The following is a 27,629-nucleotide window of genomic DNA, read 5'->3' as shown; positions in this document are numbered from 1 at the left end:
GTGGCACCCACCTGCCAGCATGTTTTGCTCACCTGTCCTGACCTGTGGTTTCCTTCTTGCCAGTGTTGGCCCCCAGCCCCTTGTAACTTGTCTGCCCACTTATATATCCTCTGCACAAGGAATACAAAAACCTGTTTATTTTAATAGAGATTTCATCTCTTTCTTAATGCAATGCAGCTGTGTTTGTCCTGGATCCATACAGTTCTGGGAGGATGGACGCTGGTGATCTTTAGCATTATGCTGGGTGTGTTTTCTTTCTTTCTTTTTTTTTTTTTTTTTTGATATGGAGTCGTGTAGTGTTCCTAGGCTGTAATGTAGTGGTGTGATCTTGGCTCACTGCAACTTCCACCCTCCTGAGTTTACGCACTTCTCCTGCCTCAGCCTCCTGAGTAGCTGGATTACAGGTGCACACTACCACACCTGGCTAATGTTTGTATTTTTAGTAGAGACAGGGTTTCACTACATTGGCTAGGCTGGTCTCCAACTGCTGGGATTACAGGCATGAGCCACTGCGCCAGGTCATGTTTTCTTAATTATACACCCTGAACTCACAATCCTTACTCCAGCATTCTCCATGTGTTAAGACTAGATATGGTTTTGGATGATACTAACTTGGTTTCCACTAATGTCCCGAAGCTGGCTGGCTTCACCAGCTATGTTTGAAATACCACATATATGAACAGTCACTAGAAATCAGCAGGTAGCTAACGTTTTTACTTTTGTCCTTGACAATATCACCATAATCTCTACTGTTACCTACTTCTTCACTTCGCTTTTTAAGTGCACTCATTCTGCGAAAATGCCTTTGTTTTAAATGGAAAGAAAAATGAATTGACTTGATAGTCTTAAAAAATAAAAAGGTGACCCAAAATATACATAACCATTAATACGAAATTAAAGATCTTCTTTCTCAGTGGAAAAAAATTAAAGCCATATTGCTGAAGTCTCTCAACATTTAATTTTTTTATTTTTCTAATCGTACATTCTTTAAAAGAAGTTAACAACTTCAATTCCAAATATAAGGATTAAATAATGCAAATGAAAAGCTGTCATTTTCAGTGTAACTATTGCCTAATTACCCTGGAAAAAAGTATTCTTATGACTGAACTGATGCAAAAACCCCTTAGAAAAGCTTCATTTGTTGCCTGTAAAGAGTCTTCTTAAGGTCACTTTTACTTCTAGACCACCCCCTTGTTTCCAGTGAAAGAGTTTTGCTTGGTAATGGCTTGTGGTTCCACAGTGTTTTGTGTATGAAAAGCATAGACTAAGAGATACTACTGAAGTCGCTCAAATTGTAGATTCTGCCATGAAAGGAAGTCCCAACACTGTAACATTTCCCCTTAATCTTCAGCAAGACACATGAAAAAAAAACCTCAAGTCCCAACTGAATCTTTACTTTGATCACCATTTCCATTGGCGTTCAGAGGCTGCTGTGCGGTCAGACACAGAGCTCCCTCGAGGCCCCCGTGTGCTTATGAAGTACCTGCAGGTTCTGAGTGTCGGCCCCAGCCCGGGTCAGGGGTCTGCAGACAGAGGCACCTGGTGGCTGCTGGGGCTCCCTTGGATGAGCCATGGCATGGGACCCCCTAAGCACCAAGCTCGCCACGGTCTTCTTCTCTCAGAAGGCAGGGGAAGAAGCAGAGCTCCCAGACAGGACAGAGAAAAGCCTATGAAACAATGCTCTCCAGTCACCAACCAGCTGCCTGTTCAGAGCTAGAATTTACTGCTGGGACAAGAGTGCATTCCTATTTGCTTTCATTTTTTCCAGACGCTTCACTAAGTGGCCGTTGCTCACCTCGAGCTCTTCTGTTTTATCCAATGCAGAGCGGAGCTGGGAACAGAGAAAAGGCAGTGAGCTTTGAGGAACTGGCTTCCTCCAGACATCACAGGGTTCTGTGTTGCCAAAATTCCAGTCCTACTGAAAAATAGAATGATAACTTGGACCCTGGTCACTCATGATGCCCTTTCTCCTCTGAAACAACTGGACCCAAGAGAGAAAACACTCTTGGGGATCCCAATGGTTTCTTTTTTCCTTTTTTTGCGATGGAGTCTTGCTCTGTCATCTGGGCTAGAGTGCAGTGTTATTTGCACTACACCTCCCGGGTTCAAGCAATTCTCTAGACTCAGCCTCCCAACTAGCTGGGACTACAGGAGCACAATACCACACTCAGCTAACTTTTTGTATCTTTAGTAGAGACAGGGTTTCACCATGTTGGTCAGGCTGGTCTCGAACTCCTGACAGCAGGTGATCCATCCTCCTCGGTCTCCAAAAGTGCTGGGATTACAGGCGTGAGCCACTGCACCCAGTTGGGATCCGGATGGTTTCACAAAAGGTAAGTGAGGCATGAGGTAAACAAACACAACAAGAGTTGAGCTTGGACTGCATGGAGGAGGCGGTCCCCACAGCCCTAGCAGCCAGAGTCCAAGGCAGGAATGCCTGAGGCCAAGACAGCCACACCTGGGAGCCAGGGCCACAGAGCTGAGAGTCAGGCAGAAGATGAGCTGTAGAAGCCACATTAGTAGGGCACGGTCTGGACCCACAGGTAGCAGGGCAGTGAAGGTGCCCTAAGCTGGGAGAACATGGTTTTGGAGGGGTCACAAGAATAGAGTCTATGGCTCTGCTTTCAACCCAAAACACTCAAGGAGGGTTGTTTGGGTCCTGGGACATAAGTCCTGCCCCCACCTCACCAGCAGAGGCAGAAGCAAGCCCTTTTTGCAGTTTCCACAAGTTAAGCCTGGAGCATTCCTACAAATTAAAATAAAGCATAAGCTCACAACATTAAATACAGGAGGTGACAAACAATTTGAGTGAGAGTCAACAGAAGCAATAAATGACAGAATTAGACCCCCAAAGACTGAGCATGTTTCAACTGTCAGATATAGAAAGCAGAACAGCTGTGTATGAAATATTTAAAGAATAAGAATACAATTAAAAAGAGGACATACATAAACATGCAACAAGAAACTATCAAGAATGAAGATACTTTTTTTAAAAAAAAGGTGGACTGGAAAACCTTTAAAAAAAACTTGAGGGATTGTGCAACAGAGAGAGGTAAGGAGATAGAAAACATGAGAGATGGTTAAAAAATGACGGTCACAATAAGAATCTCTAATATCCTCTGATTAGAGTTCCAGAGGGGAATGTGGAGAGACTAAAACAAGAGGAATTATTTAAGGAGCTAATGGTTGAATATTTTCCCAAATCAATTTTTAAAAAGACTTCATAGATCCAAGAAACACTATATATCTCAAGCAGAAAGATTGCAATAAATCACATCTAACAGTAAAACTGTAGAAAATCAAAGACAAAGAGAACCTGAATGAAACTAGAGAAGAAAAAAAGGTCCCCTGCAAAGGATCCACCGTCCTTTCTCAACAGCTCAATGGAGGCCATAATTGCTATAATCGCTGAGGAAAATGACCACCACGCAGAACTGCATGTCCCTCAATACTACTCTCCAAGAACAAGGCTGAAACCAAAACATGTATAAACAAAAACAGGGAATTCTCCACCAAGAAGTCTGCTCTAAAAGAATTTCTACAGTGTGTACTTCAGGGAGGTGGAAAAGGATTCTAGTACGGTCTGAGACACTAACAGAAAAGACATGTAATATGGCCAATATGTAGCTATGACAAACAAACATGGGCGATATAAATCAATAACAACAACAACAACACAACAGTAGTATTATCTGATAAGTGGGATTTATGAAGGTCAAAAGTATTTATGTGTGAATATACATGTATACATACACATATACACATATGTGTGGGTTTGTACATGTCAGGCAGGAAAGTGAAGCTGAAGTGCTCAGAAGTCTATTGCACAGAGGGCAGTAGAGACAGTGTTCCACTTTAATACCCCATGAGTGATGACTGAAAGAATAGAAATTGAATGTAAAATTTAAATTTGGAGAGAGGAAAAGGACACACAAAAAACAGGATAAATGGTCATCCATAGTCAGATGGTGAAAACAAGTCAAATATACCAGTAACAATGGACTAAAGGCTGTGCTAACATACCCAGATTTCGGATTCACTTAAAAACCACTGCCACCTAGCTATATGCATCTGAAAAGATAATCTAAAGCGTAACAACACAGGGAAGACGAATCCAAGGGATGGAAAAATCAGAAGAGGACAAATACTAACCAAAAGAAAGCTGATGCAGCCACATGAATACCCGAGAAGGCCAGCAGCAGCAGGGACTGAGAGGGTTACCACAAAATGACAACAGGGTAACTCATCCAGAGGATATCAGAATTTTAAACACTAGTATCAATAGCCTGAAAATATATAGGAGAAATAGGCAGAATGAGACAAATCCACCATCATCTATTGGAAAAGTTTGACAAGTCTCTATGAGCCACTGAGAATTTAAGTGGACAAAAGAAATCAGATCTGAACTCACACTTCACAAGTTTGATCGGTGGAAGTATACAGAATTTTGCACCCATAAATCAGAGGTTACACATTCTTAAGCACGTCGGAGACATTTACAAAAGTGAATCATGTATCAGGCCATTCAGCAAGTATTAACAAATTTCAAAGACCAGGTATAACAGAGACCACATTCTCTGACCATAACAAAATTAAGCTAGAAAGTTAAATGGGTCAGGCACCGTGGCTCATGTTTGTAATCTCAGCACTTTGGGAGGCCGAGGTGGGTGGATCACCTGAGGTCAGGCGTTCAAGACTAGCCTGGCCAACATGGTGAAACCCTGTCTCTACTAAAAATACAAAAATTAGCCAGGTGTGGTGGCTAATTTTTGTATTTTTAGTAATTCTTCCCAAGTGATTCTAGCTACTTGGGAGGCTGAGGCAGGAGAATTGCTTGAGCCTGGGGAGTGGAGGTTGCAGTGAGCCGAGATTGCACCATTGCACTCCAATCTGGGCAACAGAGCGAGACTCTGTCTCAAAAAAAAAAGAAAAAGTTAAATGAAAAAATTTCACATTTTAAAAAGGTATATTTCTAAATAACTCCTGAGTTAAAACATAATGGCAATGTGAAAACAGAAACATGCTGACTGAAACAGTCTACATCAACACATGTGGGCTGCAACAAGAGTGGCTGGGCCAGGGGTGGGCCAGGGAAGTGGAAGGAACATCTGGAGCATGGCAAGGGCACAGGAGCTGCCATGGGTCCCACACATGCATGCAGATGCACGACTAAGCTGCGGGTGAAGAATCGACCCCCAGGATCTTCAGAAATGTGATTTTGCTAGAATGGACAAAGCATTTCTCAATACTGCCGTCCAAGAACAAGGCTGAAACCAAAACACGTATAAACAAAACCAGAATTCACCAGCAAGAAGGCTGCTCTAAAAGAACTACAGTGTGTACTTCAGGGAGCAGGAAAATGATTCCAGTACAGTCTAAGACACTAACAGGAAAGGCATGTAAAATGGCCAATATGTAGCTATGGCAAACAAACGTGGGCGATATAAATCAACACCACCACCACAACAATAGTATATCCGATAAGTGGGATTTAAGCAGGTCAAAAATATTCATGTGTGGATGTACATGTATAGGTACACACATATACACATGTATGTCAGTATGTGCATGTCAGGCTTGAAGAAGGGAGGGCCTGAGGCTCTGACAGCATTTTCAAGGGGTTGCACCCTTTGCTGGTGAGGGACTGTTGAGGGGCTAAGAACTGAGGTGGCATAGAGGGGCATGTGGGTGAAGAAAGAGTTTTAAAGAGGACAGAAGGCCGGGTGCGGCGGCTCATGCCTGTAATCGCAGCATTTTGGGAGGCCAACAGAGGAGGATCACCTGAGGTCAGGAGTTCAAGACCAGCCTGGCCAACATGGAGAAACCCCTTCTCTATAAAAATACAAAAATTAGCCAGGCATGATGGTGAGTGCCTATAATCCCAGCTACTCGGGAGGCTGAGGTGGGAGGCTTGAACCTGGGAGGTGGAGGTTGCAGTGAGCTGACATGGTGCCACTGCACTCCAGCCTGGGCAACAGAGTGAAACTCTGTCTCAAAGTAAAACAAAAAAATAAAGAGGAGAGAAACGGCATCTTTGGTTTCTCCTCGACAGTCCCCTTCCTACAGTTTAAATACAAAAGGAGTGAGTCTTTTCTTTTTTGTTGAAACAGGCTCTTGCTCTGTCACCCCAGGCTGGAGTACAGTGGCATGCTCATGGCTCAAAGCAGCCTCCACCTCCCAGGCTCAATCAGTCCTCCTGCCTCAGCCTCTGAAGTAGCTGGGACTACAAGCATGGGCCACCACACCTGGCTAATTCGTTTTTTGCAGTTTATGTAGACAGGGTTTCACCATGTTGCCCAGGCTAGTCTTGAACTCCTGAGCTCAAGCGGTTTGCTTGGACTCCCAAAGTGCTGGGATCACAGGCGTGAGCCACCGCGCCTGGCCAGAGCGATCCTATTAAAACATAAATCAACATAAGCCACTCCTCTGCTCAAAACCCTGCACAAGCTCCCACTTTACTCACAGGAGGAGCCCAAGTCCTGTCCATGGCCTCCAGGGCCCTGCCTCACAGGCTGGGGTGCTCTGACTGCTCCCTTCACCTCCTCTCCCCCTGCTCACTCGACCTGCACCGCTCTGACTGTTCTGTGACAAAGGCAGTGCCTTGCCCACAGCTCTCCCCGCACGTGCTCATCCCTTACGAGGAGGGCTCTCTCCCAGTGCCACCTGGCTCACTTCCTGGCCTGCTCAGGCCTATCCTTATATGCCACGAGAAGGAACATCTTCCTAGGCCACCTACCTAAAACTGCCTGGCCTGGGCCATTCCACGCTCCAGCCCCTCTCCTGCCTGTGGTCACTTACTGACCTCCCTCTTCCAGAGCATAGGCTCTATGGAGGCAGAGGCTTCTGTCTGTTAAAGTCACAGCTGCATCTCCAGCACCTGAACCTGTGCCCGGCATGCAACAGATGCTGTAAATATTTGTTGAAGTATTTGCCAGGTGTCTTCAGTAAGGTAAAATACGTGCTTTAATTGGGAAGCATGGTAATTTGGGAGTGTGACCAGCAGGTGGAGTGACAGCAGCTCGGCTTCTCAAGGGCACTTTCCATAGGGTGACCCCAGATAGCTGTGGCCTGGCCCCGGTGCCACACCCAGCTCTGGGCCACAGTAGGCCCCTGGGCTCCTGGTCTTCTACCCAGGCTCATTCTGCATGACACAAAAAATATTCGGAGCATAAGAGGGCTGGCTACTCCTTTATCTCATTACCTTGTCATTGATGGACAAATCCTCCTATAGGAGATGCTCAAAACTGACGGGTGAACCAGTTGATGCTAGCGAGGTCTGGCCCTAAGCTCTAACTGGCGGAGCTACACCTTCCTTTATTAAGACACCAGCACTACAGAGTGGTGTGGAATGATCTGACAATGACTAGCCCAGGGGCAGATGTCACAGAAAATCTTCCCTGTACTGTCCCCACTAGAGAAATACTTGCGGCCGTTCTCTACCTAGAAATTGCCTAGGAAATTTACCTCTCTTTGGAGTTTCCGTTTTTCAGCCTTTAGTTCATCTTCTATTTTTTCTGCATTTTCAGCCGCTGATTTGTAACGTGATACTTGACTCTCTAACCTTATTACCTAAAAGGTAGAAAAAAACCATATGTATAAACGGGTGGGCCTGTTTTCTTTCTTTAGTTGCTTTGAGATCCAAGGGTGTGATTTAATAAAATGGGAAAATACACCATGCAAATACTTGTAACATTTTGGACTATGGTGTGTGTTTGAGCCAAGCAAGCTATTAGTTCATATTTCTGGGCGACCCCGTGCTGACACGATGGGGACTCATTTCCTCTGATCCCATCCACCAGGGTGGCTTCCACAGTGCTGGCGCCTTGCTGCCTGCTTCTTCTCCCCCAGGGTGGTCTGTTCTGTTGGAAACAGACTAGTACGTCCAGGCAGAGCGGTGCTGGTAAGGCACGGGTTCCACCGGGACCTCGGCTCCAGTCTATCTCTCCTGGGTGTGGTGGGGGTGGGAGGAGGAGAGGACAGGGCGAAGAGTGAAAGGAGGAGCCTTCGGCATGGCATTCCCCAGCCAAGGTTCTGAAATGAAAGACGGCAGCAGCGAAGGGCTGCCGGGCACCTTCATTCTGCTGCAATCAAAAGCATGCATCGTCTCTACATGTGCTGTTCTCATTTCTGTTTCTATACACATTTCAGAAATTTCCAGCCAAGTATACCCACAATGGAGGGGGAAATGGTACCTGTTTTTTTCCTCTTTCTGCTAGAACACAAATTGCCCCAGGGCCCAGTGTACTAGAGGCAGGGGTGCCCCCATGTCTAGACACCAGGGAGGGCTGGCCTGGCTGCCAGAGAAAGGCTAAAAACCCAGGCAAGAGGACATCCCAGTATGATGTGTTTTTTAGTTAACTAAATTATTATTTATTTATTTTATTTTATTTTAGAGACAAGGTCTCCCTCTGTCACCCAGGCTGGAGTGCAGTGGTGTGATCTCGGCTCACTGCAGCCTCTGTCACTCTAGTTCAAGCGATTCTCCTGCTTCAGCTTCCCGAGTAGCTGACATTACAGGCATCTGCCACCACGCCTGGCTAATTTTTGTATTTTTAGTAGAGATGGAGTTTCATCATATTGGTCAGGCTGGCTCAAATTCCTGACCTTCAGTGATCTGCTTGCCTCAGCCTCCCAAAATGCTGGGACTACAGGTGTGAGTCACTGCACCTGGCCAATTAACTAAATTTTTTTTAAAGAACAAAATTTTAAACCACTCCCAAGCCACATTAGCTATTTTCTACAACTGCCTGCTGTTGATAAAGAGTTGGTATCTACTCTAACAACTTAAATTCTAAGAATTAATTCCTTCCTACTTGCTCTCTGTCAGAAATGAATGGAAAGGCTTGCTGTCTTATCCTTCTTAGGATGTTTTATGGTTCTAAAAATCTTGGCTCTTTTTTTGGTCCTCAGCCTTTCGGGGCTGTTTCTAGCAAGTTCTAGCAAAACTTCGGTTAATCATCAGTTCTGCCCGTTATTGCTTACACGTACATTTTGTTCTAATGCAGTTATCTCTTGCTCAGATTTTGCAAGTTTAAATTTGAGGTCGCTGATCTGTCTGTTGGCATCCCCTAAAGGTTGAAAGAGAAGGAAAATCTGTTAAGCTCTTGGGCTTTTCAAATATTAAAACAATAGTTCCTGGGAACCAAGCCCTTACTTTGTAATCGCCTCGCAAATCTGTTAGTTCTGGCCCTGCCTCCACAACCTGCCAGAGCTGAGAAGAGAAGGCACTCTCTCCCCATGAACCCAGGCTGGGAAAGTGCCTTCTGTCCCTGTGCTTGGGGCAGGAGACCCCGCGCAAGAGAGCGCCTAGGAGTGTGAGGACAGAGAAATGGTGGGGGGTAGGGGAAGGGGCGAGAGAGACTGGGCGTAATTTTATCTCTCAAGACTGTTTTCAGTTTATTGGCGTTAAAAAAGCCTTTCCTTTTCTTTCATACAATCTAGAGATCAAAAGATTGCTGTATCCAGCAAAGTAAATGTGGTTTCCATCAGCGCAACCTGTGGTGGTACCTTGGTACACATTTTTGGGCACCTGTTCTATTTCATAGGCTCAGAGAGAAACACCCTTGTTCTATCCACCTACCCACCCTTGTTCTTGCCCATAAGAAGACATCCTTGTGCTTTTATTTTCAAGGGCTTTTGTGGGGATGTGAGGGAATGAGGGCATTCTTTGCTATGACAGTTTTTCTCTGCTAGCACAATATACTAATACAGCACATCTGAAAGAATTCACTTTTCTACACAAGAATTGACATTTACTTTGTAGGTCCATTACATGCATGTCTGTCCCGTTTTCCAAGACATTATCTTCAGATCGAAGGTTATCTAGTTTGCCAATCTTCTGTCTCTCCTCCAGCTGCCCTTTGAGTTTCTTAATCTGAAAACACCCGCCGGCAAAATATGTTAATTTCTCTATTCTAAATGAGACTGAAAAGCCGAAGTTAGAGCCCATCAGAAAGAAAGCAGCATGTCAATTGACAGAAGGAACTTTCTGTCCATCAGTACTCTTCTCAGAAATACAATTCAATGTACAGTGAATGAAAATGAATTACTCTGTAACTCTAGGAGAAAAGTCATTTGTTTGCTTTTTTTTGAGACGGAGTTTCATTCTTGTTGCCCAGGCTGGAGTGCAGTGGCATGATCTCGGCTCACTGTAATCTCCACCTCCTGGGCTCAAGCAATTCTGCCTCAGCTTCCTGAGTAGCTGGGATTACAGGCATGCATCACCACGCCTGGCTGATTTTTTACTTTTGGTAGAGACAGAGTTTCTCCATGTTGGTCAGGCTGGTCTTGAACTCCTGATCTCGGGTGATCTACCTGCCTTGGCCTCCCAAAGTGCTGGTATTACAGGTGTGAGCCACTGTGCCCAGTGAAAAGTCATTTCTAAAGTGAAATTCCTCTAGGACTCAGGAGGAGAATGTACATGAAATACATGCAATATTTAAGACTCAGTAAGTCAGCATGCTATTCACTTTCTCTTTATTTACTGAGAAACCAGAAAGGGCCAATTGGAGCCTTCTGGGCTCCGATATATTGTAATTAATTCCCCCAAAAGTCGTGTGCTTTCTCAAGGAGTCCAGACAAGCTCCCGGTATGTTCAGAGGCAGTTGGCCAGCTTTCAGAGAGTTGTTCTCTAGTTAGCTTTCCTCTCTGTAGGTCAGAAAGAATCATGTCCAGTCGTCCCTCGGTATCTGTGGGGGAATCTGTGGATGCTCAAGTCCCTGATATAAGATGGTGCAGCATTTGCATAAACCTACATGCATCCCCCTGTACACTTTAAATCATCCCTAAATTCCTTATAATACCCAACACAACGCCTACAACTCACTTCATTCATGTGGATTCGGTGCAGGACTCCATGCAGGGCAAATTCTAGTTTTGCTTTTTGGAACTTTGTGTAATTTATGTTTTTTTTTTTTTTAATATATTTTAATCCATGTTGGTTGAATCCACAGATATGGAACCCGTGGATATGGACGGCTGATTGTATAGCTGGAATTGCAGTTAACAGTCAATGACTGCAGAATTTTCTGGCATCTAATTGGCGGGGTCTCCCGGGGCTTTTCATGTTTAACTTTGAATCTATGAAGAATTGTTGCAGGTGATCACCTGCCTTCGTACCCCACACACCAGGCAAGGGAGACCCCTAATTAAATACAAACCAAAAGTGCATGCAGCTTTAAGGAAATAAGTATAGAACTTGTGAACGCATGTTTTCTAAAGATCACAGGAACTTCAAGAGAATCTTCCTACCATATTTAGTGCTTTCTCCAATTTTCGGAGAATCTTCAACAGCATGGTAGAAAGTAAGGCAAATACATTCATTCGTTAGGCTTATGAGGAGAAATGAGAGGAAAGTGATTTTAGAGTGATTTAATCACTATCCTGCATATAAAAAGATCAAATAGGACAACTGTACAGTATTTCGTGACTTTTCTTTTCTTTTTTGAGATGGAGTCTTGCTCTGTCACCCAGGCTGGAGGGCAGTGGTGTGATGTCGGCTCACTGCACCTCTACTTCCTGGGTTCAAGGATTCTCCTGCCTCAGCCTCCCCAGTACTGGGATTACAGGAGCCTGCCACCATGCCTGGCTAATTTTTGTGTTTTTAGTAGAGACAGGGTTTTACCATGTTGGCAGGCTGGTCTTGAACTCCTGACCTCAAGAGATCCGCCTGCCTCGGCCTCCCAAAGTGCTGGGATTACATGTATGAGCCACTGTGCCCGGCCCACTATTTCTTGAGGTAGGAGAAAGCAATGAAGATAAACATGGCTAAAACAAGTTTAATCAGCTGTAACAAAGAAATATCTGTGAGACAGGGGTGCTGATCACCAAGAGTACAAAACTGACTTTTACGGACAAACAGCCCATATGGAAAGAGAAGCGCTGTTTGGAATGACTCAGTAATGCCCTTGTTTCTCAATGGTTAATCATTAATATTCTTAATGATCAACATTGATATTTACTTTAAGCAACAATTCAGTGAAATGCAAGAAATTCAGTTGCAAGGCTTTGAGTCTTTGAGCCATCCTCATTAAGCCTGGTATGACTCAGGATGTTCTCTTATGATTAAAATATCAACTTTCTGTTCTATTTGGATAATATTCTTAAGAACACCAGTCGGCTTGATAATTACTTTCAGGCATGATGAACTTAGGGGTTTTCTGAGTAAGCAAGAAGAAAGGATAGGCAGGTGGTTTCAGGTGCCCTGTTCAAGAGCTGGTAAACTAATAAAAAGATTGTTACCTGTTCCAATAAGCATTCCCGTTCATCGATCAGCTTTTTCAGCCTAATATCTAAAGAAATCAGAAAGACACAGGTTTAGGTGAATCCATGTGCCGTGCCTTTCAGCACACTGTGAAACTGAAGAATGATAGTTCAGGTTAGTGAAATGAATGATGAAAGTAGTTATACACGTACCACGGTGAATGAGGCCACAGACAGGACGGGGGAAGAATTCAGCCAAGGGGGGTTGGGTCAACCTCCCAGAACATGCTTCACGTCAGGGCAGCATCCGGCTGCATGCAAACAGGCTGCTAATCTTCTACCTTAGGTTAGCATGCAAGAACGCTAGGGCCAAACCACGCTGCAACACAAGATCTCACAGGCTTCATGGTTTAACATCATTAGCAATGTACAAACACCGAGAATTGCAGATCAATAGCACCAACATTTTGATCAGCCTCGCCTTTACATCCCAGATGTATTTATCTTTCTAACTTCTCTCATAGACTCATCGATGTCAGTGTTGTGACTATCTGTTTATAACCTAAGTCCACTAGCACATCTGCTAACCCAGTTATCAAGCTGTTGTTCTTTGGAGGAAAAAGGCAGTAATGGTTTAAGTGTCTATAATTCCTCTTGCCCCTGATGTGTAAGGATCCATATATGTAAGCATCTATAAATTCCAAACATCTCTCCGAAGGAGTGTCAAGTACTATATTCTTCGGATGAGGGGGGAAACCAAGGTTTGGAGAGGGTTTAGAGTTTTGGGCAAAATCCCCCATCAGTTTAAAGGCACCATCGGATGCTGGAGTGATGGCAGTGATGATTACGTGTGCTGCGCACTCTCTCTGACACACGTACAGTTCTAGCAGCTTTGACATCATGAGCTTGTTTCGGCCCCAGAAACCCTATGGGTGGGCTTCATTACAGTATTCTTCCCTCTATAGATGTGGCCCAGAATCACTAAGCAACTTTCTTAAGGCCTCACAGCCCAGGCACAGAAACACGCCCCTAACCACTGCAGCCACTGTTTTTCCAGATCTAAACTCACATCTGAGTCAGACCCTGACTCAAAGCTCTTAGCTTACTGGGACGCTGCTCTCACGTGGCCTACCTCCAGATTCTTCACAGAAGGCAAAAAACTAACCTTGATTAGCCATGTGAAAAGAATATAATTCATATAAAATGCATCTTCGTTTTCATTTAAAAAATCATCTAGCCACATGCTAATCAAGTTACATTTTTCTCTAATTATGTTTTCCAAAGATCCTAAGTTGTTTTGAAAGGAACAATAAAACACCACATAATGTTAAGCACAATATAAATTAAATTTATGATCCTTTTGAGTCCTATTTTAATTTACAGTCAAGTTACTTCTGACAGATGTTTTACTCTTTCCCTCCCATAACCCATCCAACACTGAAACAAAACATTTTTGTAGTTATAAACCTGATTCTTTTGTCCAGTATCACTTTTCATTTTCTTACGTTTTAATACTCCTACATACAAAAGCTACAGGCATCATAAGAAACACTGAATACATCTGAATGTGGTCTTGAAGCTCAAGTATTTATCGTACAACTTTTATTATTTTCTTCTAGAAGACTTCAAATATTCTAGATAGGCACTAGAAAATAAGTGTTAAAATGTAATGAGTGCAAGCAAAATCGATAAAGATAATCTGACATTTAGTCATGAGAGTATTAAAAATAGAGAAGAAACTTTTATAGAAAAGAAATTTTAAAGCTTGAGAAGAAAACAAGAAGGAAAGAGTTTCAAGAAAATGGAAAAAGGAATGAAGCAAAATAATTTGACATGAAGAAAATAACAGTACTGGTTTTCATAGCATTAAAAACCAGCAAGTCTAATTTGTTGACTAAATAGTGGCACATCATTGATAAATTTATTTTGTCCATTTAGTTGAAAAAATTTTCCCTGTATCAGCCACCAGCCATTCACATGTTGAAAAATATCTCGGAGAGGCAGTAGATAGGGACAAAGAGAAAGAACAAAAGGATTTTCCTTTTGAAAGACAACGTTTTTTCCATGTACGACTATCACATGGAACAAGTACATATTCGGAACATAAAACATGCACACACAAACACCACGCCCTTCCCTTAGGGGACCAGATGTTGGGAACAAATCTTACTGTTGTATTCCCTTGGCTGTACAGGATGGGGGGGTGTCTCCCAGAAAAGGAGTCTATAAATAGAAAACAGGAAACCCAAACTGTCTAAACTCCCCAGAATTAGCATTCGGGGTCCTAGTGAAGGTGAAAATTTAAGTGTTCAGTTCAGAAGGTCTTCTGTTAATTGCAAATATTAAAAATTACGAAAAGTGATCAAGGTCATACATCTCTTTTAAGTTCATACATTCTTGAAAACTGTTTAAAAACTTGATTGCTGCCCAACCTTTGTATGACAACCCATAACTATACTTAATTCTACTTTTGAAGGAAGACATATTTATATACAGGAGCTATGTTCTGGTTTGGAACTGAAAAATGTCCAAGCTTTTTGATTTCATGTGTCAGTAACCAATGTTTTCCTCTATTCTGTGTGAGAATGAAACCCCAGTGGCCTAGGTTCCTCTGGGGATGTGACTGGCAGGCAACCTTTCAATTCTTTTCTGAGTCTGAGTCTTTGACGCTGAAATCTCTCTAAATTGCCTTATATATTTCCATGCCTTCTTACATAGAGTATACCTAAGTCAACTTTCTTTTTCTTTCGTTCTTTTTTTCTGAGACAGGGTTTCATTCCATTGCCCAGGCTGGAGTGCAGTGGCATGATCACGAGTCACTGCAGCTCCAACCTCCCAGGTTCAGGTGTTTCTCCCACCTCTGCCTCCTGAGTAGCTGGGACTACAGGCACACACCACCACACCTGGCTAATTGTTTGTATTTTTTTTTTTTTTTGGTAGAGATAGGCTTTCACCATGTTGCCCAGGCTGGGCTTGAACTCCTGTGTGCATGTGATCCGCCTGCCTCAGCCCCACAAAGTGCTGGGATTATAGGCGTGAGCCACTGTGCCCAGCCTCAACCATTTCTTGGTACGTTAAGGGCTTTCACAGTAATGCCAATTACTGTGCTTGGCTATAAAGTCATTACGCTGGAGAGCAAACAACTGATGCTCAGAATGAAAGCTCTGAAATCATTGAGACATGATTTGGTGTTTGGGTGTTCAGAAGTCTTTCTTTTCCCTTCTTTTTTGCTCACTGATTTTCATCTGTCCATTCCCCACTGGAGGGCTGGGTCCTAGCTGCTTGTTCACTGGCATAGTGTCCTCCATAAGTGATCAAACGTGTTTATTAATTAAACAAATGAGTGGTGAATCCCTGAGATGGCTGGATGGCTGAGCTGAGGGATGTGATGTGTGTCCAACGTCCTGCAAGGTGCTGGTGAACAACATGGGAAAGAACTTAAAATGGCCTGATGATCTCACCATTTAGTGATCTTGGTTGTTGAACCACTTTCCTAGAGCCCTTTAAAGAGAGGAATGAGAGCTGTTTCCAGCATGCATTCCAATAGAAATGCAGCTTTGCTAAAGTTAGAGACAAACTAAAACCCTGCCAAGTCCTATAGAGCCCTTGGACTTGATTTCCTAGTGAGCCTCAGGTTTTCCTATCTATGATCCCCATCATCCTGTACTTCAGGACACTTGAGCAGAAACAGTCAAGGTTTTTGCCGTTTTCATTATACTCTTAAAAACATTCTAAGTACTGGCGCATTTAAGCACAATATCAGATGAAGACCGTTTTCAACTGAGGCTGCACATCAGAACTGCACATCAGATCACACACAGTTGTCTCAATTCTCCCAATAATGCCCATGCTAGCCCCAGGCTTGATACCAGGAGGGAAGTGCTTTCCTTACTGAGGAAGGGCATCAGGCATGGGTCTTCTACAGAACCCCAGTGGGCATCAGCAACCCCAAACAGGTTTTACTGGAAACGTAGTACTATGCACAACAGTAGCCAGACCCAGACTCAGACTTCAAGCAGCCCAAAGAGTGGAACCACAGGCTTGTACAATTATAAAATGTTTTTATTTCAATTACCTAATAACATGTTTTCCTCAAATTTTATTGAGGTTTTGGTCTTTTTGCATTCAATTCTATCTTGTAACAGTAATATGAATCCATGTAATTTCATAAAGTGTCAACAACATTCATAATGTACATTCCTTTGTGATTTTATATTTTACAATTTTAAAAATAACTTTATAATTATCTTTTTAAATGCTTCTTTATATAGAAAATAGATATTTTCTTCAGGCTGACCAAAACAGGAATTTTCCAATAAGAACATACTGAGAAATAACAAATGAAAATATTTATACCAAAACACCAAAAATGATTCAGCTTTTTAAAATATCCTCTTAAAGTCTAATTAGTAGTTTGCACAAGAACAAGTAATCTTTTTTACTGTTCTTTTGAATGATGATTAGAAATTCAAACAGAAAGAGAAATAATTTTAAGGGTCAAAACCCTTTTTTTTTTTTTTTAGATACAGGGTCTCATTCTGTCTCCCAGGTTGGAGTGCAGCGGTGCAATCATAGCTCACTGCAGCCTTGAACTCCTGGCCTCAGGTGATCCTCCCACCTTGGCCTCCCAATGTGCTGGGGTTACAGGCGTGAAAATATGGTTTTTTGTTTGTTTTTAAGACGGAGTTTTGCTTTTGTTGTCCAGGCTAGATTGCAATGGTGCAATCTTGGTTCTTCTGCCTCAGCCTCCCGAGTATCTGGGATTACAGGTGCCCGCCACCACACCCAGCTAATTTTTTGTATTTTTAGTAGAGACAGGGTTTCACCACATTGCCCAGGCTGGTCTCGAACTCCTGACCTCAGGCGATCCACCTGCCTCGGCCTCCCAAAGTGCTGGGATTACAGGCATGAGCCACCATGCCCAGCTGAAAACATTTTAAAAATGACTGTCCCTGCTCAAATACTGGGATAGGAAATGTAATTTTGACATATTTCACTTCCGGAAAAAACTTAAAAAGAAATCTTCATAAAAATGAATTTGATATGTCATCAGCATAAAGTGAAGGTAAAATCTCCTACAAGGTAAATTCAGGTAGCATCAATAACGAGATCCAAAAGCATTGGTTCAAGATGAAAGACTTATATGCGGTAAAGGCAAATAACCCCCTAGTGCTTTCAGACATTTACTTGTTATCCTTAAAATCATTATTGCTCTAAGGTGCAAGTCTTATTATTCAGTGACCTATTTGCTATTTGGCTGTTTATCTCCTTTAAATAAAATACCATACAGGTTGTCATGCACATTTTAAAATCAAATATGAAAGTACACATATGTGAATAAGACATTAATTTAAATATCGATTATATTCATAATACAGAAGTCTAAGAATGCTATTTGGTCATTTCAATTAGATGCTGATATACTTGGTCAAGAATATCCACATTCCTATCAGAGCTTAAGGCAAATGTGAAATGCCTCTATTTTTATTATCTGGACTATAAACAGTAGACATTATTACTTAATACTACTGGAATGCTCTCAATTAGAATGCACACAGATAACAGATGTATCTTTCTAATATGGTGATAACCTCAATGATTACATGGAAATCTACAAGTAACAGTCTGTAAATCACCTGGTGATTGTCATACAGTGCATCTCTATGAATTTAGAACATTCTACTTACATTGCCCGTGGAGATAAAAGAGCCCCTCACAATCAGACTTCCTGTGCACCACGCCTGCCACCTGCCTCAGCTCAGGACATGGTACAGTCTTCTTTGCTTTTGCCCTTCTCGTTTCCTCCTGTGGTATCTTCTCTGCTTTCTGGGTTGAAGTCCCCCAGCTCTCCTCCTGGTGCCGACAAGTCATCGTTGTCTAGACTATTGCTGTCTAAAGCCTTCCTGACGGTCTGACTTGGATGTTCTGGCCTCTCTGTACTTTCTGCTTCACAGGCCTCCCTAATGTCCTGTGAGGGACTTTCATTTTCGGGCCCGGTGCAGCGATCTGTGTCTTTGCTTTCTGGTTCTACAAGGCTGCTCTGAGTGGCACCATCTATTTCAGCATTACCTTTTGCAACACCTTCATCTAATTCTTCACCACTAGCCCTCCTGCCTGATGATTGGACTGTGCCATCCTCAAAATCTAACGTGTCTCCATCAGCTGGTACCTCCCCGGCTGCTGTTTTTACATCATCACCTTCTTGGTCAAGTTTCCCATCCAACTTCATTTCAGGATTCTCCAGACAATCAACATTTTCACTGCTTTCTGCTACAATTTTCTGTTTTGGATTTTCAGTCACCTCGTTTTGGGCTTCCACTACTGACTTTCTGTCAGAAGATTTTACCTGCTCTTCTTCCTTCATTTCACTTAAATCTGTGTTCTGGTAAGTTAACTCTTTTTTAGCATCTTTAAGGGTTTCTACAGGTACTGGGGATTTTTTCTTCTTGTTTTTCTTTTTCTTGCTCTTTGTCTTCTTCTGCGGTGAGTCCAATGCCTCTCCCTGTTGGTCATTCTTTTCTTCACCAGGGTCTTTCATATCTAAGGGTTCACTTTGAATATCTACTGTACTTGGGCCTGTTGCTTCCTGACCATTGCTCTTGGTTCCTGCTAGAGAACCAGGAACCTCTGTCTTGGTTGGTTTCTCATCCCTTAATCCTGTCTCTTCACCCTCTTCTTCTGTACTCTGAATTGGGACCTCCATGGGCTCAGCTGCTTCCTGGTTGGTGAGTTCTTTCTCTAGACTATTCCCTGTGCTTGCCTCTGACTCTTGGGGGACCTCTACCACACATTTTTCATCATGATAAACGGTGTCATCACTATGCCCTGAAGGACATGAGGCCACTGTGCCTGCCTGCTCTCCAACCTGAGTTACCGCTGCCTCTCCCACATTCTCTGCATGGCTCCCAGCAGCTAAGTCACTCCAACAGTTGGGTGGCTCAAGGGGAGTTCTGGTTCTGTCATCTGGTGCACTCATGACCTCATTTGACTCAGCCTGTGCTGTGTTTTCAGGGAGAGAAGTGCTCCCTAGAATTTGGCTTTGAACCTGTTTCTCATAGGTAGCACCTGCTAAGCTTCCTAGGAATGGGGCAGTGTCTTCAGAGGATTTCTGGTCCTTGGTATTCTCAGCAGCATGGAATACCTCTATGTCCACACAGTCCTTCACTGTGTCCTCTGTGTGTTGTTCTTTCTCAGTACTGTGCAAGATTTCTCTTTTCCCCACATTCGCCACGATTTCATTTTTCACCTCCACTTCACTGGCTCTGCCTAAAAGACCATTGAGAAAATTGAAGGGACCCCATGATGTGGTGGCCACATAACTTACATTAGAATGTAAATACATGTTCTAAATCCCACCCACCCCTGTTCCTAAAGAGAGAGAGTCATCTAAGGGTCATGAGAAACGGAAGCCTTTGCCAGTTCTGAGCGGCAAAGTAGCGGTTGCATTAGTAAATCTGGGGTCAGCGAGGACCACTGCCACCACATCAAAGGCCAGAGTGGCTGCTGGTGCCATCTTGTGTGGTCAGATTTTTTAAGGTGAAGTTAAGTTTTGACAAATTGAAAGCTCTGGATCAGGCAGCCAAACAATCCACAATGATGGGTTTGGAAACGGTTCATAGTCCCCACTCTCATTTCTCAATGCACAACTTGACAGCTTGTATTTTTTAGCTGTCCAACTGCGCTGCATGTCACACAGCCCTAAAAGCAGCTTGTAAGTAGTTTTTTAAAAGAATAGTCAGTGCACTTTTAGAAATGTAGCCTCAAGGTCAATCTCAAGGAAGATACTTTTGAAATAGCTCATATGGTGGAAAGAAATCTATCTTCCATGACCACCACTGTCTTCCTGAGAAAACACCTTGTGTCCGTGCCCTGGTACCTCTGTTCATTCTCTAAGGGACTAGGGAGAGAGAACCAGCAGGAGGCAAATGCTTGAGATCAAGATGACCACTAAATTAAATGATAAACTATCCGTCGACTGAGGAACATCAAACTGTTTTGGAACTTTTGGATTATCAAACAAAACCCCAGGAGATTAGATAAAGTGCTATGTTACTGAAAGTCAAAGCTGGATAATTTTATAACCCAGTGGTCTCCATTGTGGGGTGCCCATATCCCAGGAAAAATGGGGGAACTATTAGGACTTCTGGTTAAAGTTTTACTCTAAAACTTCTTCGCATAAGTTTGGATATGTTTTATAATGCACATTTTATATTAATGAAATAGTATGCATATATAGACTTAAAATAAACATATATATTGGGAAGTTTCTACAATTCTTTACTGATGGAATATGTGATCAAAAGTCATTTGAAGACCACTTTCAAAACTGACATTTCCGGTTCCTTAAACATTTCTCAATGGTTATCAAGGATTTATAAAATGTATATTTGAGTAAGAGCAACATAATCAAATTCCTAGCTGTTTGGGTAGCTCATATAAAGGTATGATGGAGATTAATTTATGTATCTTTTTTCAACAATGGTATATAGATATAATATACATATCTAGAGATGGAATCTTGCTATGTTTCCAGGCTGGTCTGGAATTCTTGGCCTCAAGTGATCCTCCAGCCTTGGCCACCCGAAGTGTTGGGATTAGAAATGTGAGCCACTGCCCTCGGCCATAACTTTTTTTTTACACAATGTAAAAGAGCCGTGTTTCTTATTTATTTATTTATTTTTGAGATGGAGTCTTGCTCTGTTGCCAGGCTGGAGTGCAGTGGCATGATCTCGGCTCACTGCAACCTCCGCCTCCCGGGTTCAAGCAGTTCTCCTGCCTCAGCCTCCCGAATAGCTGGTATTACAGGCATGTGCCACCAAGTCCAGCTAATTTTTGTATTTTTAGTAGAGACAGGGTTTCACGATGTTGGCCAGGATGGTCTCAGCTTCCTGACCTGGTGATCTGTCCGCCTTGGGCTCCCAAAGTGCTGGGATTACAGGCGTGAGCCACCGCACCCGGCCAAGAGCTGTGTTTCTTTAATAGTCATAGAGATAATGAATGTGTACCTCCCTGGGGCGCAAGTGCTGAGAAGATGGGGCCTGGAGGTGTCTATATTTCCATAAATATAAAGAAATAAGATGAAAGCTTCTAAATTAAAATGAAAAGTCATGGACCCCAACCTTATTCCAGCCTCCTTGTAAAAAACTGGAACGTAGAGGGTGACCAGACACAGAGGAGGCCTCACTTGCACGCTGCAACTTCAGGCGGCACGCCAGAATCTGAAGGTTTTTCCCAAAGCCAACTATTATGACAAATACCATCAGGTCACTGAAAATGGTAAATATTCCTCCGATCTACTGGATTCCCCAATTTTAGATTCTTTCAGATGCGAACACGTGGCATACAAAGGAGGATCCCCTCTGACAAAAGTGGGCATATTCAGACTCTCAGCACTGCCACATCCCCTACCACAGCGCCTGCCCACCTCAAGTGGTGGCTTGAAAATGGCAATGCAGACAGACCTGCTGTCCACAGGCACCCTTAGAACGCTGAACACTGCCCAGAATGTCGATGCTGGCTTGCAAACATGGCCAACTAACTGACTTGATGGGCTCAACTATTCTGATCTTTTGATAATTCTGTCATAGAATCGATTTAAAAAGCCACACTTTATGTGCACAGATACAGATGTATCTGAGGAAAACCAAATAGTACTCTCCACATTGTTACTTAATTTTGAGACTATTTTCCTTGCATTCGCAGTCTTGCTTGGTAGCTTTGAGCAGCAAAAGGAAGGTATACCTGAGCCATTGACGGTGAGCACTACACAGAGATGCATGCCAGACAACGCGTGGGTGACCACACCGGGTGGCAAGGACATTACCATGAAGTGATGAAACAAATGGCATGCTGGTGACTGTTAATCCATCAGTGACAGTGGCTCCACCCCCAGCAGCACATGGAGGGTGAGCAAATGCTGATTGGAAAGGTGGGGGAACCGAAGGAAAGCAGTTACTTACCTAGAGTCCCATCCCCTGTCAACTTGAGGGCATTTAACTCTTCTTTTGTCAACCTGGTGGGACCTTGGTATCCAACATTATTTAGAGTGTCGGAAGTCTCTCCATTGGTAGCTATTTCTGAATTTAGGATTATTCCATGTTTCTGGGAACAAAAATAGGCTCATCATAATATCTGCTCGGTGATATTCGGTTAAACTCTGTTTTAACACAACTAATAAAAAAGAAAGCCATTTTTCCTGAAGTGCAGGGTAACTCCACAGAGACAGAGAAATGCGAAGGTGCGGCACTCGTAAATGCTTGGTCAACACACACAAATCTGGGATATCATCCTCCAAAGGCTACTGCTTTCTCAGATGCTCCAATCCATGCCTTAATTTGCTGGTGACAAGGCATCCTTTTGAACTAGAAGGAGTAGCCTGTGGGCTGCCAGCAGGTGGAGCGGCAAGTCACTGTCAAGCAGCCTTTCATTGTAAAACCCTGGTTGCATTGTTTAAAAAGAGGAGCCAGATATAGAAAGAAAGATGTATGTGTTCTGAAAGGGACGGATGAAACTTATGTTAAAGAAGAAATTAAGAGGTGGCTAGAAAGTCCAGAACATTCAAAAGAAAGATAGTTCACTGAAAACAGCTGATTTCACCACTCCAGACATCACTCACCCGCCCCCTCCTGCCACCCACGGCTCTCTCCCTCGTGTGTGAGGAACTCCCCTGTCTCATCACCTCTTTGAGGAGCAGAAGCACACATCTTAGCTCTAAGCCTGTAGCTGCTGGCTCACTGATCTGGCTTTGACCCTGGAGGCCAAGAGCAGATGGTGGCACTTCAGGAACCCGCCCACCCAGAATGCTGCCATTGGCGCTTCACCTGCGTCGAGCAGCAGCTGAAGACGCCTTGGCATGGCCCACAAAGAACAGGGAACCTTCTTCCACCTGTCATCTAGTAGGTCTCAAAGTCTAATTAGCGGGATCCTTGCCCAAACCACTTACCCAAGTCACTGTTCATCTAAGTGACTTAAATTGAGAAGTCCTTAAATTGGGGGCTTTAATATAAAGACGCAAATACATTCTCTAAGTCTGAGTAATATCTTGGAGAATTTACTAATGAGTATGAAAAAATTTAGATAATACATCAAAAAATCTTGTGTTCAAGATCAGCTATGTTTATTAACGTCAAAAGGCCTTGAGCACAACCCACTGAATCTACGTTTATTTTACATCTCGTCAGTGTCAGTTAACCTAGGATACGGATCATTAACAGAACTAAAATCAGTGACATAAAGTTAATTATGTACACACATATTCACAGAATCCCAGAATTTGCGTTGTCACCTGGGTTTTTACAGAACTGTACTTTGGCTTCATACCTTTAATTCCTCTTTGAGCATGACTACTTCTTCTCTAAGATCATCCCGTTCACTCCTTATGGAATCAAAGAACTCTTTCTGCCTCTCTAATGCCTGAGTGTGCGGCAGAGCCAAGAGAAAGAAGATGTGCACAGATGAGCAGGTTACTTCAGAAGCAGGAACCAGAAGGAGGCTTCTACCGTCTAAAACACTAGTCGACTCTAGACATTAAAGAGACTCTGCCTAAAGATACTAACAAAATCCAAGTATTAAGCTTTTCATTTAGTACACAGAGTCCAAGAAGTGTTGCTATTCATACTTGCCGAAAGACATGCACATTTTGAAGCACACACACAGCACAGGCCCCGGAGGTTACTGTATTTGCATCGCTTTCTAGCTTTGTCTGCAAGTTCACAGCTGCGTTAGCAGTAGAGTTAAGCAGAGTCTCCATTGGAAAGAAGAATCAATAAAGAAAAAGAAGCACTGCTAGGCACCCCCCAGGAAGGCTGTTGTAGCCATTTAGACTATTTTTATACATTGATTTTTTGTATCCATCGTCTCAGTTAAACAAAGTGGTCCTAAAGTGTGTGTGTGCATGTGCACAAACACACACACACAATCCTAAATGCTGATAAGCATGACAGTGGAAACACAGCGTGGCTTGTTGAGTCTATGTGCGGATATCTTGGGGTCATTATGAGAGCTATGCGTATGAGTCGCTAATCTGGGGAAACCATTTGTCATTATGAATCATAACAGTTACTTTGTGGGATTCTATTCCCCATTCTTCAATTCTAAGTGCAGAACTGCCTCTTCTCTTCTCATGGAGGGAGAAGAGTTTGGGGGAGGCTTCCCCCGGGGAAGATTTCAAGGTGGAAATACTCTGCCTGGTGCTGCTTAGATTTTTTTTTTCTCAAAGCACCACCAGGCAGAGAATCCCAAGAAGCCTGGCCCTGCACACATCAGACCTCCCCACAGTGCCCTCCTCACTCCAGGTGTTTCAACAACCACCCATGGGGCAGGCAGAGAGTATGGCTACGCATTCACCAGACCCTCCATGGAGAGTCCATGTTACCTTCCAAGTTCTTATCAATTTGGACAAGTTAGAGTCTTCACTACTTAATAAAATTAAATAAATTAATACAACTTTGTGTCACATGGGAGTTGCATGCATACTCAGACAGCGGTTTTGCAAACCAAAGACTCTGGAAAAACTCTATTTGCTAAGTAGCCTGCCCGTGTGGGTAGATTTTCAAAGACTTGAGAATCCTACCCCTATCTTTTTGTCTTTCCACTCTATTGTTTCCTGAAGATCAGAAATCTCCCTGATAGAACTCGCCTGTTTCTGCTGTAGCTGTCGGATTTCCTGAGGAAAGGAACAGATAGAAAGCAGACAAAGGGTTAAAGAGGAAGAAAAACCCCAGCCCGAGATAACCTGAGGCTGGGACAGTGAGTGAAGCCACAAGCACCCTTTTACCTCGTCACCCCTGAATTCATTGCCAGCATTCCAGGATTTTTTCCCTTGTCCTACTCCTGGCTTCAAGAAGTGCAGGAAGAAAACCTGCTTTGGGTGAAGTTCTCACTTCAGGGCAGTAAAGTGCAGATTAAGTAAAAAAATTAAAAACCAACCCTGTATTAGTTTCCCATTGCTACTGTAATGAATCATCATAAATTCAGCAGCTTAAAACACAAATTTATTTTCTTGCAATTCTAGAGGTCAGAAGTCCAAAGTGAGTCTTATGGGCTAAAACCCAGCCTTTCTGGAGGCTCCTGGGGGAATCTGTTTCCCTGTCTTTTCCAGCTTCTGAGACTGAGCTACATTCCTTGGCTCATGGCCCCTTCCTTGTATCACTCCAACCTCAGCTTCCTGTGTCACATCTTCTATTTTTGCCTTTGACTTTCCTTCCTCTTAGAAGGACCCTTGTTCCACCAAAGTAATCCAGGATGATCCCTTCTCTCAAGGTCTTTAATTTAATCACAACTGCAGGGGCCCTTTGACCATGTAAGGTTTCACATTTGCAATTTCCGGGGATTCTGATGTGGACAACTTTGAGGGGCCGTTATTCTGTCTACCACACCTCCCAAAACAAATACAAGATCACCAAAGAACAGGGATCTTCACCAATGAGAGGCACTGTTTCCTTAATCTAGGGATGGAGAGTTAGCCTAAACTCAGTTTTAAGAAAACTGAAAACATTAGTAATTATCATGGAATGAGTTGTGTCCTTCTAAATTCATCTGTTGATGCCCTAATGCCCAATGTGACTGTATTTGGGGATAGGGTTTTTATGAAGTAATTAAGGTAAAATGAGGTCATAAGAGTGGGGTCCTGATCAAATAGGATTAGTGTCCTTATAAGAAGAGACACCAGAGAGATTGCTTTTTCTCCACCATTTGAGGAGGGACACAGCAAGAAAGCGGCTGTCTGCATGCCAGGAAGAGAGGCCTCACCAGAACCCAACCTTGATCTTGGACTGCCAGCCCCTAGAATTGTGAGAAAATTAATTTCTGTTGTTTAAGCCGCACAGTGTATGGTATTTTATTACCGCAGCCTAAGGTAAGATAGTCGTGGCCTGGCAAAATGCTCCAAAAGAGAAAAGGAGAAGCAAAACGGGAGAACGTGGCCTACCTCAAGCATTTCCTCTCTTTGCTTCAGGGCCTCCTTGACTTCGGCAAACTGAAACTGCAGTATACTATGGGCGTGTTTTTCCCTTTCAAAGTCCTGTAAAGGAGAAACACAGCACTAAAGCGGTGGAATCTCATGTTCCTGGCATGCCAGTTCAGGTTCTCATGATTTACAGTTCCTGTGGAACAAATCATCTGCTAGACGTCATCACAACCTTCAAGGTCTTCTATTTTATTTTATATTTATATATTTTTTGAGACAGTCTCACTCTGTCACCTAGGCTGGAATGCAGTGGCATGATTTCAGCTCACTGCAGCCACTGCCTCCTGGGCTCAAAGATTTTTCTGCCTCAGCCCCCCGAGTAGCTGGGATTATAAATTCCCACCACCACACCCAGCTAATTTTTGTTTTTTTGGTAGAGACAGGGTTTCACCATTTTGGCCAAACTGGTCTTGAACTCCTGACCTCAAGTGATCCACCTGCCCCAGCTTATCAAAGTGCTGGGATTACAGGTGTGAACCACCTACAAGGCCTTTTAAACAACACAAACAGATTCCTCTGGACTTTGTAGATGATGCCTGATGACTTACTGTAAAGTTAACCTGAGGAGTTGATGCAATCAACAAGGATTTCCTGATTTCTTATCTACATGAAGCAAGAGCTGAGGAAGGCCCCCCGCCCAGGGAGCCTGGTGCCTTCCACAGCACTGTGCTAAGAAGCTGGGTGAGGGTGTCCTGCAAGGCACCTGCTGAAATATGACAAGGAACACTCTTTGGGATGAAGAGATACATATGGCCTCCTTACGCATCTCTCATGACCAGCTGGTAGCCAGCTCTGTGCTTCGGGGCTGCCCCTTAAGGGACAAAATCAAGAGAGTTTGGGGGAGCAAGTGAAGAGCCTGCAAAGCCGAGCTGCTCCTCAGGCCTGGCCTTCCCTCCCAAGGCTCAGCCCAGGAAGCTGGCAGCTCCGCTCTGCTGTTTCCCTGCCCAGTCACAGCAGCGCAACCCCTGGTGATGGGCAGGGGCCCAGCTCACTTTGCTGACAGCTTACGGGCCTGCAGGGCACCCCTTCCCTAGACCCATCAGTCGAGTGATCTGAGATGGATCTGGCCTGGGCTTCTGCTCACCCTGGTACCTCTGTTCACCGACTTCCCTTAGCTTGAGGGTGGCTGATGCCCTCCTGGCTATGACAAGGGCCTTCCTGTGGGGCTTTGCATGGCTCCTGAATCCATGTTGAGATAGCATTCTAGCACCATCCAGCTTCTCTGGAGTGAGACTTGGGAGTTCTCAGTCCACTGAATGATGTCTAATGACAGCGTTTCAGGAGGAGTGCAAATGCACTACAGGCCCCCACCAAGCAGGGGTTGGGATGTGCTCTCCACCCCTCCGTTCCCACATGACACTGGTCTTGTGAAAAGCCTCTCCTCTCTTTCAGAGTTCAGCTACCAGGAACCTTGGGAGTAAAATCTTCTTTAGCTTCTAACTCAATTCTGCAGCAAAGATGC

At 43.6% G+C, this 27,629-nt stretch overlaps 1 protein-coding gene across 45 annotated transcripts in view; it reads right to left on the bottom strand.

Annotated features, from left to right (window-relative positions):
- Window positions 1–939: 939 nt before the first annotated feature.
- Window positions 940–27,629, bottom strand: part of LRRFIP1 (LRR binding FLII interacting protein 1) — a 159,746-nt gene continuing 133,056 nt past the window's right edge. For 28 of the 45 annotated variants that reach the window (XM_017537773.1, XM_017537753.2, XM_017537758.2 and 25 more), the window contains 5 exons: window positions 26,129–26,221; window positions 24,773–24,865; window positions 23,521–23,613; window positions 22,161–22,302; window positions 16,246–19,467 (listed from right to left, as the gene is read on the bottom strand). In XM_017537773.1, the coding sequence (XP_017393262.1) occupies window positions 17,960–19,467; window positions 22,161–22,302; window positions 23,521–23,613; window positions 24,773–24,865; window positions 26,129–26,221 (1,929 nt within the window). In that variant the 3' untranslated portion in view covers window positions 16,246–17,959. Of the gene's footprint in view, window positions 1,832–7,464; window positions 7,570–8,988; window positions 9,069–9,756; window positions 9,875–12,240; window positions 12,291–16,245; window positions 19,468–22,160; window positions 22,303–23,520; window positions 23,614–24,772; window positions 24,866–26,128; window positions 26,222–27,629 lie in introns of those variants that run through there. The other 17 variants (XM_017537764.2, XM_017537769.2, XM_017537778.2 and 14 more) reach the window with 5 other exon arrangements.

The sequence above is a fragment of the Cebus imitator genome, unplaced genomic scaffold (genome assembly GCF_001604975.1).
Source record: "Cebus imitator isolate Cc_AM_T3 unplaced genomic scaffold, Cebus_imitator-1.0 Scaffold106, whole genome shotgun sequence".
Lineage (NCBI taxonomy): Eukaryota > Metazoa > Chordata > Mammalia > Primates > Cebidae > Cebus > Cebus imitator.
The sequence above is the reverse complement of the archived record's forward strand: the minus strand, read 5'-3'. Positions and strand labels throughout refer to the sequence as shown.